Here is a 19003-nt window from a genome sequence, read left to right on the forward strand (position 1 = left end):
ACACTAATGCCAGGAGCACTGTAAATAAATCTGAAATACTGATTAAGTCATCGAATGCAGACATTGTAGGAATATCAGAGATGCAGTGTTAGACATAAGTGATGCTGAATTTTAATAAGGGAGTACAAAGCATTAGTACAGACACAATGTATAGCATATAAAGGAACCACTAGGTGGCAGTGATCACAGTGTGCTGAAGTGGGATTTACTCAAAGAGGTAACTACCATCACGGGTAAAGGGAAGGGTTATTGCTTTCGTAAAGGCGACTACGATGGTCTGAAACAGTATTTAAATTCTATACAGTGGGACCAACTGATGATGTTACCAACAGCAAATTCAAAATGGGAATCATTCAAAGAACTTATCTTGGAAGCTACTAGGCTTTACATACCAACTAAGAAATATTGTTCAAGGTTTAGGCCTAAATGGAGGTCAGATGAACTAATGAGACATGTGGCAGAGAAGAAAAATGCATGGGATACATACAAATTAATGGGTGACATGGAAGCCTATGATAGATATAAGCTGGTCTGTAACCAAGTCACAAAGGAGATTAGGCAGGCAAAGGCAGATTATGAGAAATCCTTGGCAAAGGATGCAAAGAAAAACAGAAAAGAGTTCTTTACCTATGTGAACTCTAGAAGGAAAGGGATGAATCAGATTGGTCCACTGGATATTGATTGTTCAACAGTTGAGGATCCTGCTCAGGTGGCTAACAAACTAAACGGGTATTTTGCATCTACATTCACACACGAGGAGTTATTCAGGAAGGGGAATGCCACAGGTGAAGTAAACTCTGGCAGTGAGCTAGATGATTTTGTAATAACTGAGAGGAAAGTGGAGGAGAAATTGTTGAGGATAAACATAAAAAAGGCACCCGGGGTGGATGGGATCTATCCAGTTATATTAAAGGAGGCAGCAAAGGGAGTAAGCAAACCCTTAGCCATAATTATGAGAGCTTCTTTGGACTCAGGAGAGGTACCCATAGACTGGAGATGTGCAAATGTGACCCCAATTCACAAAAGAGGATCAAAGGCTGACAAGTAATTATAGACCTGTGAGTTTAACTTGTGTTCCAGGAAAATTAATGGAGGCACTGGTTAAAGAAGCATTGCAGGATCATCTAGACAAGACTTCAGTTATATCTCGGACACAGCATGGTTTTGTTAAGGGAAAGTCTTGCCTGACCAATTTTATTGGATACTATGATGCAGTCACAAAAGAACTGGATGCAGGGAATAACTTTGATATTATATATTTGGATCTTAGAAAGGCTTTTGATAATGTTGCACATGGAAGACGGCTGCACAAATTGGAGCAGTGTGGCATTGGAGGCAAATTGCTGCTATGGATAAAGGGATGGTTGAGTGGGAGAAGACAGAGTGGTAATCAATGGACACTGCTCATCGTGGACTAATGTTATTAGTGGAGTCCCTCAGGGTCCAGTGTTGGGTCCATTATTGTTTTCTCTATTTATAAATGATACTGATGATGGTATATCAAGCTTAATGTCCAAGTTTGCAGTTGATACAAAGGTTGGCAGGGTTGTTAAGGACACTACTGATGCTATGCTGCTGCAACAGGATATGGAAAGGTTGAGCAGATGGGCTGAGAGGTGGCAATGCAGTTTAACTTTGACAAATGTAAAGTACTACATATGGGAAACAGCAACCACAGAACTTATCAACTCTGTGGTACTACACTGACAGTGGTAGAGAATGAGGACCTGGGGGTAATTGTGCAGGCAGATATGAAGTTCTCTGAGCAGTGCATGCGGGCTGCAAGAGAAGCTAGCTCATGGTGTCTTGTCAGTGATATACAGGAATTTTTCTAGCAGGGATAAGGAGGTGATTATTCCCTTGTATAAGGCAATGGTCAGGCTACACCTTGAGTACTGCATACAGGTCTGGAGGCGTCATTTCAAGAAGGATATAGAGCTGCTGGAACGAGTACAGAGAAGGGCAACTAGATTAGTGAATGGAACAAAGGGTTGCTCTTAGGAAGAAAGGCTTAAGTTTTGCAAATTACAGTGTCTGGAGACTAGGCACCAGCGAGGTGATCTGATAGAGGTGTATAAAGCCTTGAATGGTTTGAGCATGCTCAATACCAATTCATCTTCTTGCTCAGAATAAACACCTGAGAGGGCATAAATTCAGATTGAGAAAAGACAGATGTGCGGAAATTTGCCTTTAGCCAGTTGTTTGGTGGAACGGACTTCCATCCCTTGTTGTGGAAGTTGATAGCGTAAATAAATTTAAGGCTCAGCTGTACAGGTATTACGAATGAACGGAGGGGTGAAATGGAAGTGGTTTTTTTTTGGCTGATGCTGCATAAGCTTGCTTTCTTTCATCATATGCCTCTACTAATGCAACTAGAACCGCCAATCGCAAGTTACAACTCAAAAGGACAGGTGATACGAAGAACAATCTATAGTCCAAAATATCTGGATGTTTCCAGATAAATTACAGCAGCATCTCATTCCATGGTATGTCCTTGAATCCTGTTATATGCTACTAGCAGCGACCTGTTAACTCAATATATTATTAAAGTAGCTCAATACACTGCCATTTAATAAGAGCCGTTTTCAACCGCCAAAAATTCCAGGCCATCAAGAGCTATTTTGATCATTTGCTACAATAGGTAGGATACCATACACCAAACAAACCACCAATTCTGCAGAGCAACTCAGCCACCAGAGATGGACTGACTTCATAACTAGGTTGGAAGACTGTGGGATCCAGAACTAACCTAGACCACATATTCAATCATAACAAACAGAACTCTTACAACTATCATCATATCAAAGCACCAAATCTTGACAGCCTTGAACTGAACCCAGTCCTCTACAGCTGTGGACACTGATGGAATACTGCAGTTCATGTTGAGATGCCTGGGACCATATATCACCCAGCCTCTTCTTGGCATATTCAATGCAGTGCTGACCAGAAGCATCTTCCCCCATTAATAGAATGTATATCTGGTAAGGCCACACCCAAAAATAAGAACAGCGTCATTGGAAAAGCACTTCAGACCCATCTCCAATTCCAAATGTCTCCTGAAACTACTAGAAAGGGTCCTCCTTCCAACGGTAATAATAACTCATATACTACCAGATGCCCCACCACCAATTCACTCTTCATTACCAAATAGGTCCACCATTACCAATCTCCTTGCCAACACCCACAGCATCTTTACAGCATTTGAGAGAAAAGCAGAACTCCTCATAACATACCTCGACATCGAAGCAGCTTTAATGCTATTCAGGTACCTGCCCTCCTACAACTGCTGGAAGACCACTACTATATAAGTGGGGATGCATTGCACTTCCTCTCATCACTTCTTATCACACTCCAACATTCAAAAAAAATCTATACCGAGCAAATATCTACACGTGTACTACAAGGGGGAGTGCTCTCTGGTCTCCTCTTTACTGCCATTATCTGCTCTTTCATAAGCCAGAGACCAGATGTATTGTCTTACAGGGATGATTTAAAAATATTGACCGCCATCCAAGCAAATACAGACCCCTCTAGGATCACAGAGGAAATTAACAGTGTCCTTCTCACACTAGCAGGTGACCTTAACAATTTGGCCTTAACATTAACCCAGCAAAGTCTAAGTGCAGGCTCTACTCCCTAAAGAAAGAAACAACAGTCATCTCGCCCAACATCAGTGGAGTTTCCATCCCAACTGTTCCATATCATTTAGATTTGGGGGTTGTTTTTGACACAAAACTCAGATTCAACAAGCAATTGACAAACTCATCAGTTGTGTGGCGCACCTGAAATGGAAAGCAAAACAACACCTTAATTATGTCTCAGACAGAGTTACAGCAACAAATTATGTCAGGACCCAGTACTCACTAAACAATTTTAATCCTAGTTTTAATCCTAGCTCAACTTCTTCTCAATATTGACCTGTACTTTTTAAGTAAATACTCAGATCTTTTCCACTTTTTTGTAGGAGAGTGCCGATAAAATTTTACACAAAGGTGCTTCATAAGCATGTGATATTCCTGATACTTTTGTTAGTCTTATTATGTCAGAATTTGTTGTCCTAACCAGGAGTCCAAATTCAAACATTTTTAGCATTAGCAGTGGCAAATGATGCAAGAAAGCAAGTTTATACAGAATCTACCAAAAAAAAAAGAAGAAAAAACATACCTACCATTTCACTTATTTATTCTCTCCAATAGTTTGCCTTCCAAAATTTATTTAAGCTATCAACTTCAACAACAGATGGAAGTTTGTTCCAGCAATCAACCACCTGCTGGCTAAAGGCAAACTTCCACACATCTTTCTTCCACCATCCTTCGTCAATTTGAATTTGTGCTCCCTCATATGTGTGGTCTGAGCAAGAGGAAGAATCCCATCAGCACTGATGCTTGTTCAATCCACTCAAAGCCTTAAACACCTCAATCAGATCATCTCACAGGTGCCTAGGCTCCAGAAGCTGCAATTTGCCTTTGTTCCATTCATCAATGTCATTGCCCTCCTCTGTACTTGTTAAACCAGCTCCTGATTCTTCCTAAAACGAGGCTGCCAGACCTGTAACAGTACTCAAGATGTAGCCCGACCACTGCCTTATACAATGGGATAACCACCCTCTTATCCCTGTTAGCAAAATTCCTGTTTATCACTGACAAAAACCTGATGAACTGTTCTGGAAGCCTGTCTGCGTTGCTCAAAGTACTTCATATCTGATTGATCAATAACCCCCAGGTCTTTTTTGTTTTCTGCTACCCTCAGCTTAGTACCACACAGTTGGTTCGTTACTTTGGGGTTTACTGTTACCCAAATACAGCACTTTTCATTTATTGATGTTAAATTTCAATTGCCATTTCTCAGCCCACCTGCCTAACATTACTAGATCCTGTTACACTAGCATACTGTCATTAACCACCCCACCATTTTACCAAAGACACTCTTAATATTACAATAGACAAAGCTACAAAGTGTTTATACACTGTTTTACTAGACTGGCACACTTCTCTAAGTTATTAAATTTAGATTGTTTCCTTAGCAATTACTTTCTGTTCATTTGAAACATCCCTACCCTTGGCTCATCTTGCTAATATCAGCTGTTATATAGCTGTTATAATAGCAAATGAACTTTTGAGATATGTAGGAGCATTACTCTGAACAACATCATCAGATAAAGACATAACTATATTATCCTATCTCCTCCCCCCACAAGTAATACAATGACTGTTCAGCTGTCTTGAAACTGATGAAGCTTTGTTGTTCACGATTTGACGTGCCCTCAAGAACATGTTTTTCAAAATGATGGACATATTGAAAATATGTGGTAAAAATAAAAATTGTTTTCCAAGAAGCTAAGCATGAAAATTTACATTTCTGACATTAAATGAACAAAGGAGTTTCTTACAAAACATTTAAATGTGTCAACCTGGATCAAAGCATTTCACATGGTCGCACAAGGGAGGCTGCTAGACTGATTGAAAATTATGGAAAGTTATGGACTGAGATATATCGGAAGGATGGAAGGTAAAGGGTTCTTATAAATGGTTATTCTTCCCAGTGAGTTAATGTTATAAGTAGAGTCCTTGCTTTTTATATTTTTGGTGAAATCTACTCTGAAGCACACATAAATGTGTATTACATAAATGGGTATTTAGAAGAAATTCTGGGTTACTCTAATAATTGTAATTTTTTTTTTTTTTTTTTTTGTATCACCGTCCTCACACTGGATGGAAAAGACCTCAGTTCGAATCCCTTTAATTAAGCGAGGAATTTTTATGGACCATTTTTACAATGTGGCCGAATTAGTCGGCCTCAGGCAAGGTTCTTTCTCCAGCAAATTCGGGTTTTCGTCCAGAAACCAAAAAATCAACCACAGAATATACGCAATTTACAGACATAATATATACGTGCAATATGGCCTAAGTCACAGGGGCTCACATCTGGTGAGTATGGGCCTGGCACAACCAGGGTCCTGAGCTGGATATCATCATTCGTCTCTTTCTTTCTTGGTGATTCCCTCCTCTCTCTCTCTCTCTCAGGGGTAACTACGAAATTTTTTTTTTTTTTGGCTGGTGCAGCAAAAGCCTCAGGCTTCCTTGCACCAAGTGGCTAATTATAATAATAATAAGTCGCTGATGTGCCAAAAAAACCCTACAACAACCAACCCTACAACAACCAACCAAACAACAAATTAACAAGAATATCTTATGTTAAAAAAAAAAAATTGATTTATGTTCGGAATAGTTTAATTTATTGCATAGTGAAACTCTTTACTAGGCTTTCTGAGGTCATTTCAGGTTTCCAATAAGTAAAGTAATAAGCTTTTTAATACTTTTATTGCAACTTTTTAATACTTTTATTGCAACTATATAGGGGTACAGAATTTCCATTAGATTAGTCACAATGCAATTTGACTTATAGAAAGCAGCTGGAAATTAACCAGTTAAGCATAAGCTAGAAAAATATTACTTCGGTAGTTGTTTATTTATATTTAAACCATACATAATAACTGATGTTCTTTATTTACTTTATACATTATGCTAAACTATAGTGCTAGGGAAATTTTTTTTTTATAAACAAAAACACTTCAGTAATCAAACTTCAGTAGGGCTACTAAAATGTGATTCACCTCTACTATTTACATAAAAACTTATTTAATGGCAAGTGAAAGCAGATTTGGGAAATCTCTGGCAGAGGATGAAAAGAAAAACAGCAAAGTATTCTTTACTTATATAAACTCTTAAAGGAAGAGGAGAAATCAGATTGGTCCACTTGATATCAATGGTTTGATATCAAGTGGACTTGATATCAATGGTTTGACTGTAGATGATCATTCTCAGATAGCTGGCAAACTAAATAAGTACTTTACATTCACACATGAAGAGTTATTCAGGGAGGGAAAGGCTAGGTGCTTATCAAACTCTAACAGGGAGTTAAATGAATTTGTAATAACTGAGAGCAAAGTGGAGGATAAATTGTTGAAGTTAAACATAAGAAAGGTACCTAGGGTGGCTGGCATCGATCCAGCTATACTAAAGGCGGCGGCAAAGGAAGTAAGCAAAACCTTAGTCATAATTATGGGAGCACCACTGGATTCAGGGGAGGTCCCCACAGACTGGAGATGTGAAAATATATCTCCAATTCACAAAGGGTGACGTGAGTAATTGCAGACCTGTTAGTTTAACTTCTGTTCCAGGGAAAATAATGGAGTCACTGTTTAAAGAAGCATTGCGGGATCGTCTAGACAAGACTGCAGTAATAATTCAGACAGAGCATGGGCTTGTTAAGGGGAAGTCTTGTCTGCCCAATTTGATTCGATACAATGACGTGATCATAAAGGAACTGGATGCAAAAAATAAATTTTGATATCATATACAGTACTTGGATTTCAGGAAAGCATTTGATACTGTTGCACGTGGAAGACTGCTGTACAAATTGGGGCAGTAAGGCATTAAAGGCAAGTTGCTACAATGGATAAAAGGATGGTTGAGTGAGAAAAGACAGTGGTAATCAATGGACACTGCTCTTCATGGTCTAATGTTATTAGTGGTGTCCCCCAGGGGACACCACAGAGTTAGGGCCATTATTGTTTTGTACCTTCATCAATGATATTGAAGGTATATTAAGCTTAATGCCGAAGTTTTCAGGTGATACACAGGTTGGCAGGGTTGTTTATAACAGTAATGACAGATGCTACTGCAGCAGGATCTAGAAAAGATGGGCGGAGAAGTGGCAAATGAAGTTTAATATTGACAAATGCAAAGTACTGCATATAGGTAGCAGTAAACGCACAGTAATGTACCAAGATACTCAGGGTAGTGAAGAATTAGAAAGACCCAGAGGTAATTATGCAGTCAGATATGAAGTTTTCTGTACAGTGCAGACAGGCTGCCAGAGCAGGTCATGGGGTCTTGTCAATGATATACAGGAATTTTGCTAGCAGTGATAAGGAGGTGATTATTTTCTTGAATAAGGCAATAGTCGGGCCACAACTTGAGTACTGCATTCAAGGAAGCCTGATTTCAGGAAGGATGTAGATTTGCTAGAACAAGTACAGAGAAGGGCAACAAGACTGGTGAGGGAGAACAAAGGGGTGTTCTTACGAAAAAAGGATTAAGTCTGCAAACTGCAGTGTCTGGAGGCTAGGCACATGCAAGGTAATCTGATTGAGGTGTATAAGGTCTTGAATGGATTGAGTAGGCTCAATGTTGATGGGATTCTTCCTCTTGCTCAGATTATAAACCTGAGGGGGGGGGGCATAAACTGAAATTGAGGAAAAACAGTTGTTGAATAGACGTGTGGAAATTTGCCTTTAAGCCAGCAGGGGGTTGATTGCTGGAACAAACTTCCATCTGTTGTTGTGGAAGTTGATAGCTTAAATAAATTGAAGGAAGAAGTGGACAAACTTTTGGAGTGAATGGATGAGCAAAATGGGAAGTTTTTTTTTTTTTTTTCTTTTTTGGCTGATGCTGTATAAGCTTGCTTTCTTGCATCATATGCCTCTACTAATTAATGTTAAATACTCTTATTTAAATAAAGACTTTAAAATCTAATTTTTAAAAATGTTTCTTTGTTGGGACACGTCATATATAAATCTTACGGTTATCCCAGCTGTAATGTAATTTTAGGAGTGAAAATTTTATTTTTATTTTTCAGAAGACATAATTTATACCATTATATCTATGGAGAGGACTCCCAATTTACAAACTTTTGCTTCCAAAACAAAGTTTTGGGAAAACATGGTGTTCACAAATCAGAAAAGTTCCTCTAATTCCATCCATACTACTTACTGCAATGATGTTTCTCCGAAATTGTCTGTTACACACAGGACAAGTCTCAAGTTTCTTGGGACATTTGTTATTCACATGGTCATCATAGTTGACACGGTTTACTGGGGCATTACACTTCTGACAGTTGAGCATGGCAATCACTTTTGCATTCCTGCAATGGAAAAATAAAATATAAAGTGCAAGGAAAATACAGACAAAGCTTACATAAAAATTGCACTTCTCTGTACCACCCCTCAGGAAGACACAATCCTAGGAAGACACCTACAATCAAGATAATGAGTATTATCTTCATTGTATCTTGAACCTCCCACACCTACAATCAAGATAATATGAATATTTTTACTGCTACATGTTGATTAAAACTTAATCATTTCCTAGACTACTGCTTTAGCCCCTTCCCATTAAAAAATCCTGGACTTATCCTGCTACCCTACCTCTAAAGCAGAGGTGGGCAACCTATATAAATGGCGGGCCAAATAAAATTTCTGAGGTACACGCTGGCCAATTTTTTTAAGCTTTCCACGATTTTTAGGATTATTAAAATGGTATATAATGAAAACATTGTCATAAACAGTTATGACAATGTACGTGTATGTAATATTTATACATAAACGTACATATAATTAATTTTAATAGGAAAAATGAAATACAAATTCAAGATAAAATTACAAAAATGCAATTATAGTAACAAATTTATAATATAATAAACAGCAGGCCATTTATTATATATATTTTGAAAACTACCATGGGCCAGGTTATGCACATTCGTGGGCCAAAGTTGGCCCACAGGCTGCCTACTAGGGCTTACATAAAACCGAGAAATTTCAAAACCAAGTTTCATCATCATCATCATCAGCCATTTTCAATCCACTGCAGGATGAAGGCCTCTCCAGCAACTTTCCAGTTCCTTCTGTTTTGAGCACTGGCCATCCATTTACTACTCAAAAACTCATGAATTTCATCTATCCATCTCTGCCTTTGTCTTCCAGGTTTTCTTCTAGCTCCTCTTGGGTACCATTCTGTACCCAAAATGTTAAAATGTAAAATTAATAATTTAAATCATTTAAATTTATATTCTTACCTTAAAAATAAATGAAGACAGCTTGAGGGAAAGGGCTTGAGAAAGGGTTGAAGCAGCGGAATTATGGGGAAAGTGGCGGCAGGTTGTCATCATTATCGGAACTGGGAGGTGGAGATGCCAATGAGGACTTTGGACGAAATGTGGTCCCGCCAGAACTACAGGCCTGTGGCTCATTTTCTGTCTCTTTCTCGGGTGTTTTCATAAAAAAAGACATCTAGTTTCTGTTGTTTCGCAATCTTCCTTCTTTCACAAAGCAGCTGCTTATATGGCTCTAACGCAGATCGAATTGTATGAAGTGCTCTTCTGCTTCTTTCTGCATTATAATCGTTATCTTCTAGCCATTGCATACTTTTCTCAAATGAATTTAAAACTGAAGATAACCCTGAAGTAGAAAGCTGTTTTATGGTGGCGTTCAGGCATTCAACTTCGTCGTCTTCCTCATCTTCCACCTGCCCTCCAGCAACAAGTTGTTGCAGTTCTTCAGTTGAAAGTTCTTCTCACGAGACTGAAGCAACTCTTCTAAATCTTCTTCCTCCAATTCCTCAAAGCCAACTTGCTTTGCGAGGGCAACACAATGTGCTTTTAATTTAGGAAGCTCGATTACAGGATCAAAGCCTTTAAAATTACGAATAAAATCTGGTAAAAGAGGCCGCCATGTAAGCATTCTTTTGTCACTTCGTTCCAAGCCTCCACAATTATGTAAATTGCATTTTTTATGTTGAATCGCTTCCAGATGTCTTTAACTGTTGGTGCATTTTCGCCCTCTGTTTCTGCTATCAGCATCTTAAATGTCGTCTTGTGTAATAAGTGCTTAAAAGCAGCAATTACTCCTTGGCTGGATAAGAGATGTTGTGTTCGGTAGTAAAAACAGGATTTTAATGTTTGGTGACAGTTCAGCAAGGCTTGGAGGGAGATTTGGTGCATTGACCAAAATAATTAAAATCTTAAAATCCAAATTTTTCTTTTTGCAGTAGCTTCGAAACACATCCTCAAACACATGTAGTAGAAGGTCAGTGAAGATCTGCCCTGTCATCCACCCTCTTCTGCTGTTCCTAAAGTAAACACCCAGGGTAGTCCTTACGATCCCTTTTACGCTCATGGATTGGCTGCATGATAAACAACAACAGGCTTCAGTTTCAAGTCGCCACTTGCATTTGCTCCTAACATAACGGTCAGTCTATCCTTAGCAGCCATGAAGCCTGGAGCTCGTGCTTCCTCTCTTGAGATATATGTGCATGATGACATTTTTTTTCCAATACAGTCTGGTTTCATCAAAGTTGAAAATTTGGTCCAGTGTATAGCCCTCTTACTCAATTAGGTTTTTCAGTATTGGCAGAAATGCCTTTGCTGCTGCTTCTGCACTCATAGCTTCACCTGATAATTTCACATTATGGAAAGCGTGACGTTTCCTGAAATTATTGAACCACCCACTACTGGCAGTAAAGGGAGGCACTTCTTGAGGGTTTTCAGCTTTATTTCTGAGGTCTTCAAATATTGCCAATGCCTTTGCTTTTATCGTAAGCAAACTTGTTCCTGATCTCTTCTTTGTTTGATCTATGCAAACAGATAAAAGACGTTCCATCTCTTACAATTCTTTGTGTCTTGATCTAATTTATTTTGTTACACTTTGTGTTGTTCCTGCTATGAAAGTTGCTTTTATTTTTTCTGCATTCTTTCTAATTGTTCTCAGCATTCCCTCATTTAGGCCTGTAGCACGCACAATATCGCATGTTCTCTCATTCCACTCAAAGCGTTTCACAATTTCATATTTTTCTTCTATCGATATTGCTTTTCTTTTTCTGTCTGAAGTATTTTCACCAGAGCGCTTCCTTTTCACACTTTTTTCAAGTATTTTACTCATTGTTTTGAGAATAGAGCACAAGTATAAAAAGAACAAAAATGAGGAGGCAAGCTTGATATACATAAACGAACAAGAAGCAACTGAATAAACGACGCAGCGCCCGTGTAGAAACTGAATAACAATGCAGTAAAGGCGGAAACACACTATTCTCACATATTACATGCTTATGTTTTACTAAAGCACATTTCTGGAGGTCACTACCATAAAACAATAAAAACAATTTGAAGTTTCCAGTTTATTGGGGGTTCCTGCTAGTGGAGTTTCATTAGCATTAGTTAGTAGATTCATTTGATGCAAGAAAGCAAGCTTATGCAGCATCAGCCAAAAAAAAAATAATAATAATAATAAAATAAAATAAATAAATAAATAAATAAAAAATAACCACTTCCACTTCATCCCTCTGTTCTTTCGAAATACCTGTCCAGCTGAGCCTTAAACTTATTTAGGCTATCAACTTCCACGACAAGGGATGGAAGTCTGTTCCACCAACCAACCACCAGCTGGCTAAAGGCAAATTTCCTCGTGTCTATCCTACATCTGTCCTTCCTCAATTTGAATTTATGCCCTCTCAGGTGATTATTCTGAGCAAGAGGAAGAATCCCATCAGCATTGAGCATGCTCAAACCATTCAAGGCTTTATACACCTCTATCAGATCACCTCGCTGGTGCCTAGTCTCCAGACAGTGTAATTTGCAAAACTTAAGCCTTTCTTTGTAAGAGCACCCCTTTGTTCCATTCACTAATCTTGTTGCCCTTCTCTGTACTCATTCCAGCATCTCTACATCCTTCTTGAAATGAGGATTCCAGACCTGTATACAGTACTCTAGGTGTGGCCTGACCATTGCCTTATACACGGGAATAATCACCTCCTTATCCCTGCTAGAAAAATTCCTATATATCATCGACAATACACCATGAGCTACTCTTGCAGCCCGTCTGCACTGCTCAGAAAACTTCATATCTGCCTGCACAACCACCCCCAGGTCCCTTTCATTCTCTACCACTGTCAGTGTAGTACCACAGAGTTGATACGTTGCTCTGGGGTTGCTGTTTCCTATTTGTAGTACTTTACATTTGTCAATGTTAAACTTCATTTGCCACCTCTCAGCCCATATGCTCAACCTTTCCAGATCCTGTTGCAGTAGCATAGTGTCAGTAGTGTCCTTGACAACCCTGCCAACCTTCGTATCGTCTGCAAACTTGGACATTAAGCTTGATATACCATCATCAATATCATTTATAAATACAGAAAACAATAATGGACCCAATACTGAACCCTGAGGGACTCCACTAATAACATTAGTCCATGATGAGCAGTGTCCATTGATTACCACTCTGTCTTCTCCCCCTCAACCACCCCTTTATCCATAGCAGCAATTTGCCTCGCAATGCCACACTGCTCCAATTTGTGCAGCAGTCTTCATGTGCAACAGTATCGAAAGCCTTTCTAAGATCCAAGTATATAATATCAGAGTTATTCCCTGCATCCAGTTCTTTTGTGATTGCATCATAGTATCCAATCAAATTGGTAAGGCAAGACTTCCCCTTAACAAAACCATGCTGTGTCTGAGCTATAACTGAAGTCTTGTCTAAATTATCCTGGTGCTTCTTTAACCAGTGCCTCCATTAATTTTCCAGGAACAGAAGTTAAACTAACAGGTTTCTGTGGGTTTTTACGTTATTATGTAAAATGTGTTTCCCCTTCCACGAACTCATAAAAGCAAATAAATTTTCGGAATCTTCTCTTCATTCCTACTATGTTGTGTTCAGTTGGGGTGATTACGCCACGTTCAACTACCATTTCTCATAAACACAAAGGCGAATCATACATAAGCAAATTACGTTTGTGTTATATGCAACATCGTTCCCCTATTTATAAACTGTGTATGATCGAATTCGTGTAGTGTAAACGCGTGTTATACAAGGACTGACTGTACTTGGATTTCAGGAAAACATTTTGATATTGTTAGAAAGAGTACTGTTACGCATAAAAGATTGATGTACACAGGGCCACGCTAACCTCGTGTTTGAGTGTGCAACAAACACGGGCAGCCAAATCCAAGGGTGGCCGAAATAATGTAGAATCTAAGCATAATTTGAATAAAGAAAATACAAATAAAGAAATTCTTGTCATAATAAACTTTTTAAAAATGGTTAGATAGTGAACCTGCAACGTTTTTGATTCTTCATTCATATATCAGCAGTTGTTGAGAACCCATTATACAGTATTACCTCATTTAACGATAGGGATGCGTTCGATGAGACAATTGGATAAAATTTAGGGAAATTACTCATTCGTACCTAGTCACCACCAACTAAAAACTTTTGTCAGTTACATTATAGTGAGTATCGTTTACAGAGGTATATTATAATTAGATTTTTTTTTTTTTTTTTTTGGTAGTTGTTGGCGCATCAGCTTCTGTGGCCATAGTGCACCTCCCAAGGTTTTTTGCAGTACAGTAATACCCCGACTTACGCTACCCCGACTTACGCGAACTCGGAGTTACGCGGTTCTTGATTTTTTCGTTTGGCAACGCTGCCGCCCAATATCTTCAAGGTCGTTTTTCATATGTTATCGATATACGGTGCGACGGCGGAGAATGAGAGCGAAAGATGAACAAAATTCAACTTTGCTGCTTTTATGTTTTTTATATCAGTGAAGGGGAAACACATTTCACCATAATAACGTAAAAACCAACACAATTCCAGCTATCGGTATAATCGCAAATGCAATTAGATCGAGTTTACTAACAGTTTATAACAGATTTCACTAGCAGAAACGCAAATGGATTTTTATTGCTTTATGGTAGTAACCCCTAGAAATGTGAGGTGTTAATAGTGTATCTCTGCCTTTATAGTGTTGTTTATTCAGTTGCTACATGCGTGCAGCTTTGTTTATGCGTATCAAGCGTGCCTCCTCGTTTTGTAATTGTGCTTTATTCCCTAAAAATGAGTAAAATACTTAATTAAAAGGTGTGAAAAGGAAGCGTCCTGGTGAAGACACTGCAGATTCAGAGAGAGAAAAAGAAAAGCAATTATCGATAAACAGAGGCGGACTGGATCAAAAATTCTTACCCGGGAAAATTTATAGTGACCTCATATTATGGTTTATGGCCAAAATCACACTGGCCCACCGGGGTTTCCCCGGTAAGTCCGCCTCTGTCGATAGAGAAAAAATATGAAATTGTGAAACGCTTTGAGCGAAATGAAAGACCATGTGATATTGCACGTGCTATAGACCTAAATGAAGCAACGGCGAAAAGCACATGACAATTGCAAACTTGACAGGTTGAAAATTGAAAAGGGCTCAATTGTAAAGGGCTTAAAAATTTTAGAAAACATAGACTCCAACGAAGAACGCGTTATAGCTACAAAGCAAGGAATAAAAAAAATTATTAGCTTGCTACGACGAAATTCTGCTTGAAAAAAAGAAGGCGCTATGTCGTCAGACGAATTTGTTAGATTTTATGAAGCCATCGACATCGAAATAACTTTTTACGTAAGTCATTTGTTTTTTTAATACATATTTTGTATTAATATGTATAAAGAACTGCAATTTTATTAATATTTTTCTTCTAAACTAGTGTTTTTGTTAGTCCTTGGTCCCAATTAAGCAAAATTTATATGTATTTATATGCAAAGTTTTACCCCGACTTACGCGAATTCGACTTACGCGATTTTCGTCGGACCCACCTATCGCGTAACTTCGGGGTATTACTGTACTTTGATCCAAGCCCGAGGCAGGATTCGAACCCGCGACCTTTGAGTTGCCAGGCAGGCACTTTACCCAATTAGATTTGTAAATTTAAATGAAATTAACAAAAAGTAGATATAAGAGAACACTTTAGGTTTCTCCCCTATAACAAATTTGATGGGAGAAGGGTTAAGTGCATTTATTTTAAACAAGTTTAATGAATTAGGCCTTGATATTAATGATATGACAATGGAGCTAACATGAGGGGCAAACAATGGTTTGCAAAGAAAAATTTTAAATATCACCCACATTGCTTTTTTTGTACCCTGCACTGCACAGTATCAACCTGGGGTTAATGATGCTGCCAAAATTAATTTTGAAACAATAGATTTTTTTTAACCGAGTTCAAGAATTGTTTACATTTTTTTCTTCGTGCACGCAACGTTGGCACGTTTTGAAAAAAACTTTTCGAAATTACTTTTAAAACCGGTAAGCGATACAAGATGGGAAAGTTGTATAGATGCAATAAAGCCATTGAAAAAAAATTGGCGAAATTTATGATGACCTTTTTGAAATAATGGAAGATAAGAATAAAGACATTAAATCACAAAATCAGTCAAAATGTTTAGCATCAAAATTAAAATCATTTAAATTTATAGGTTCAACAGTAATTTGGTATGAAATATTAAATAATGTGAATGCACTAAGTAAAACAATGCAAAATCTAAAACTGAATATAAATTCTTGGCTTGATTGATCAATTAAATAATTTATCTAATTACTTACAAAGTAAACGATCTGATAGTGGTTTTTAGAGTTTTTAAATGAATCAAAACAATTACCCGAAATATTGGAACCCGAAACTAAATTTCCTGATGTCTCCCTTATATGTCAATGTAAAAAGAAAATTCAATTTGAATCATTTGATTATGAAAATCTAGATGAAGGCATAAATAATCCATAGTTAAATTTTAAAATTAATCTTTATTTTTCAATACTAGACACAACAATAAATTCTCTTAAAGACAGGTTTGATTTATTAAGAACACAGTGATGATTACAATTTTATATATGACATACATAATTTAAAGCACGCAAACCGATCAAAAAATTCTAAAAATGTTAAAATTTGCAAAATAAATTAACAGACTATATCAAGGGCGAAAAGGATATTGATGCCATTGACATGACCGACGAATTAAAAGTACATAAAAATATTTTAAAACCAGATTTGAGAGTAACAGAAGTATTAGAGTATATTATTGATAATTAATTTATACACCACTTTTCCGGATGCAGTGGTTGCTCTAAGAATACTTCTTACATTGCCAGTGAGTAAAGCTACCGGGAAAAGATCATTTTCCAAATTAAAAATAATTAAAAATTTTCTTCTTAGTACAATGTCCCAAGACAGATTGGATAATTTAGCACTAGTCTCAACAGAACACGATTTACTGAAAGTTTAGATATGGAGCATAATGTGATAAAACAATTTTCAGAAATGAAAGTCCGAAAAGTTCAATTTATTTAATATCTAGTCATTTTATTTCAATTTATTTTAAAAGTTAAATATGTAATAACACATTAATTAAACTTTATACATGCAATTATGTTTAGTTATAAATAAAAGGTTATTACAGTATTATATATTTATGTATCTTTATAAAAATTATTATTAATATATGTTTTCACAATTTTTTTTCAAAACTAAGTGATATTATTTAAAACATACATATCAAATTTCAATAAAATTTATTCCACAAAGCTATCTTAATTTTATGTTATCTTTTCATGCAAAGGAACCACTAGGTGGCAGTGATCACAGTGTGCTGAAGTGGGATTTACTCAAAGAGATAACTACCATCAGGGGTAAAGGGAAGGGTTTTTGCTTTCGTAAAGGCGACTACAATGGTCTGAAACAGTATTTAAATTCTATACAGTGGGACCAACTGATGGTGTTGCCAACAGCAAATTCAAAATGTGAAGCATTCAAAGAATTAATCTTGGAAGCTACTAGGCTTTTCATACCAACTAAGAAATACTGTTCAAGATTTAAGCCTAAATGGATGTCAAATGAACTAATCAGACATGTGACAGAGAAAAAAAAATGCATGGGATACATATAAATTAACAGGTGACACAGAAACCTATGACAGATAAAAACTGGTCTCTAACCAAGTCACAAAGGAGGTTAGGCAGGCAAAGGCAGATTACGAGAAATCCTTGGCAAAGGATGCAAAGAAAAACAGCAGAGTTCTTTACTTATGTAAACTCTAGAAGAAAGGGGATGAATCAGATTGGTCCACTTGATATCGATGGTTCAACTGTTGATGATCCTGCTCAGATAGCTAACAAACTAAATGAATATTTTGCATCTACATTCAACACATGAGGAGTTATTCAGAGAGGGGAATGCCAGAGGTTTAATACACCTCTGGCAGTAAACTAGATAATCTTGTAATATTTGAGAGTAAAGTGGAAGAGAAATTGTTGAAGATAAACATAAGAAAGGCACCTAGGGTGGATGGAATCTATCCAGTTATATTAAAGGAGGCAGCAAAGGAAGTAAGCAAACCCTTAGCCATAATTATGAGAGCTTCCTTGGACTCAGGGGAGGTACCCCATGGATGGGAGATGTGCAAATAAGATGCCAATCCACAGAGGAGGATCAAGGGGAGACAGATAATTAGACCTGTTAGTTTAACTTGTGTTTGAGGAATATTAATGGAGGCACTGGTTAAATGCAGGATCATCTAGACAAGATGATCCATAACAAACCCATGACAGACCTTTCCCTTAACAAACCCATGCTGTGTCCCTCGGACAAAGCATGGGTTTGTTAAGGGAAAGTCTTGTCTGACCAATTTTATTCGATACTATAATGTAATCACAAAGGAACTGGATGCAAAGAATAATTTTGATATCATATGTTTGGATCTTAGAAAGGCTTTTGATACTGTTGCACATAGAAGGCTGCTGCACAAATTATAGCAGTGTAGCACTGGAGGCAAATTGCTGCTATAGATAAAGGGATAGTTGAGTGGGACAGAGAGTGGTAATCAATGGACACTGCTCTTCGTGGACTAACGTTATTAGTGGAGTCTCCCAGGGTTCAGTGTTGGGTCCATTATTGTTTTCTGTATTCATCAATGATATTGATGATGGTATATCCGGCTTAATGTCCAAGTTTGCAGATGATACAAAGGTCAGCAAGGTTGTTAATGACACTAATGACAGTATGTTGCTGCAACAGGATCTAGAAAAGTTGAGCAGATGGGCTGAGAGGTGGCAACTGAAGTTTAACATTGACAAATGTAAAGTACTACATATGGGAAGCAGTAACCCCAGAGTAACGTATCAACTGTGTGGTACTACACTGACAGTGGCAGAGAGTGAATAGGACATGGGGGTAATTTTGTAGGCAGATATGAAGTTTTCTGTGTAATGTGCAGACGGTCTCCAAGAGTAGCTCATGGTGTCTTGTCAATGATATACAAGAATTTTTCTAGCAGGGATAAGGAGGTGATTATCCCCTTGTATAAGGCAATGGTCATTCCACGCCTAAGGCTGAGCTGGACAGGTATTTGGAAGAA

The 19003-nt window shown here is 37.6% G+C and overlaps 1 protein-coding gene across 1 annotated transcript in view; it reads right to left on the reverse strand.

The window, feature by feature from the left end:
- LOC150079999 (uncharacterized) overlaps positions 1–19003 on the reverse strand; it is a 79528-nt gene that overhangs the window by 34560 nt on the left and 25965 nt on the right. Inside the window, exon 2 of the mRNA XM_090382324.1 lies at positions 8775–8925. Coding sequence (XP_090238450.1) covers positions 8775–8906 — 132 coding nt within the window. The 5' untranslated portion in view covers positions 8907–8925. The remainder of the gene's footprint in view (positions 1–8774; positions 8926–19003) is intronic.

Source organism: Mastigoproctus giganteus, chromosome 10 (genome assembly GCF_048544385.1).
Source record: "Mastigoproctus giganteus isolate SK-2022 chromosome 10, ASM4854438v1, whole genome shotgun sequence".
Lineage (NCBI taxonomy): Eukaryota > Metazoa > Arthropoda > Arachnida > Uropygi > Thelyphonidae > Mastigoproctus > Mastigoproctus giganteus.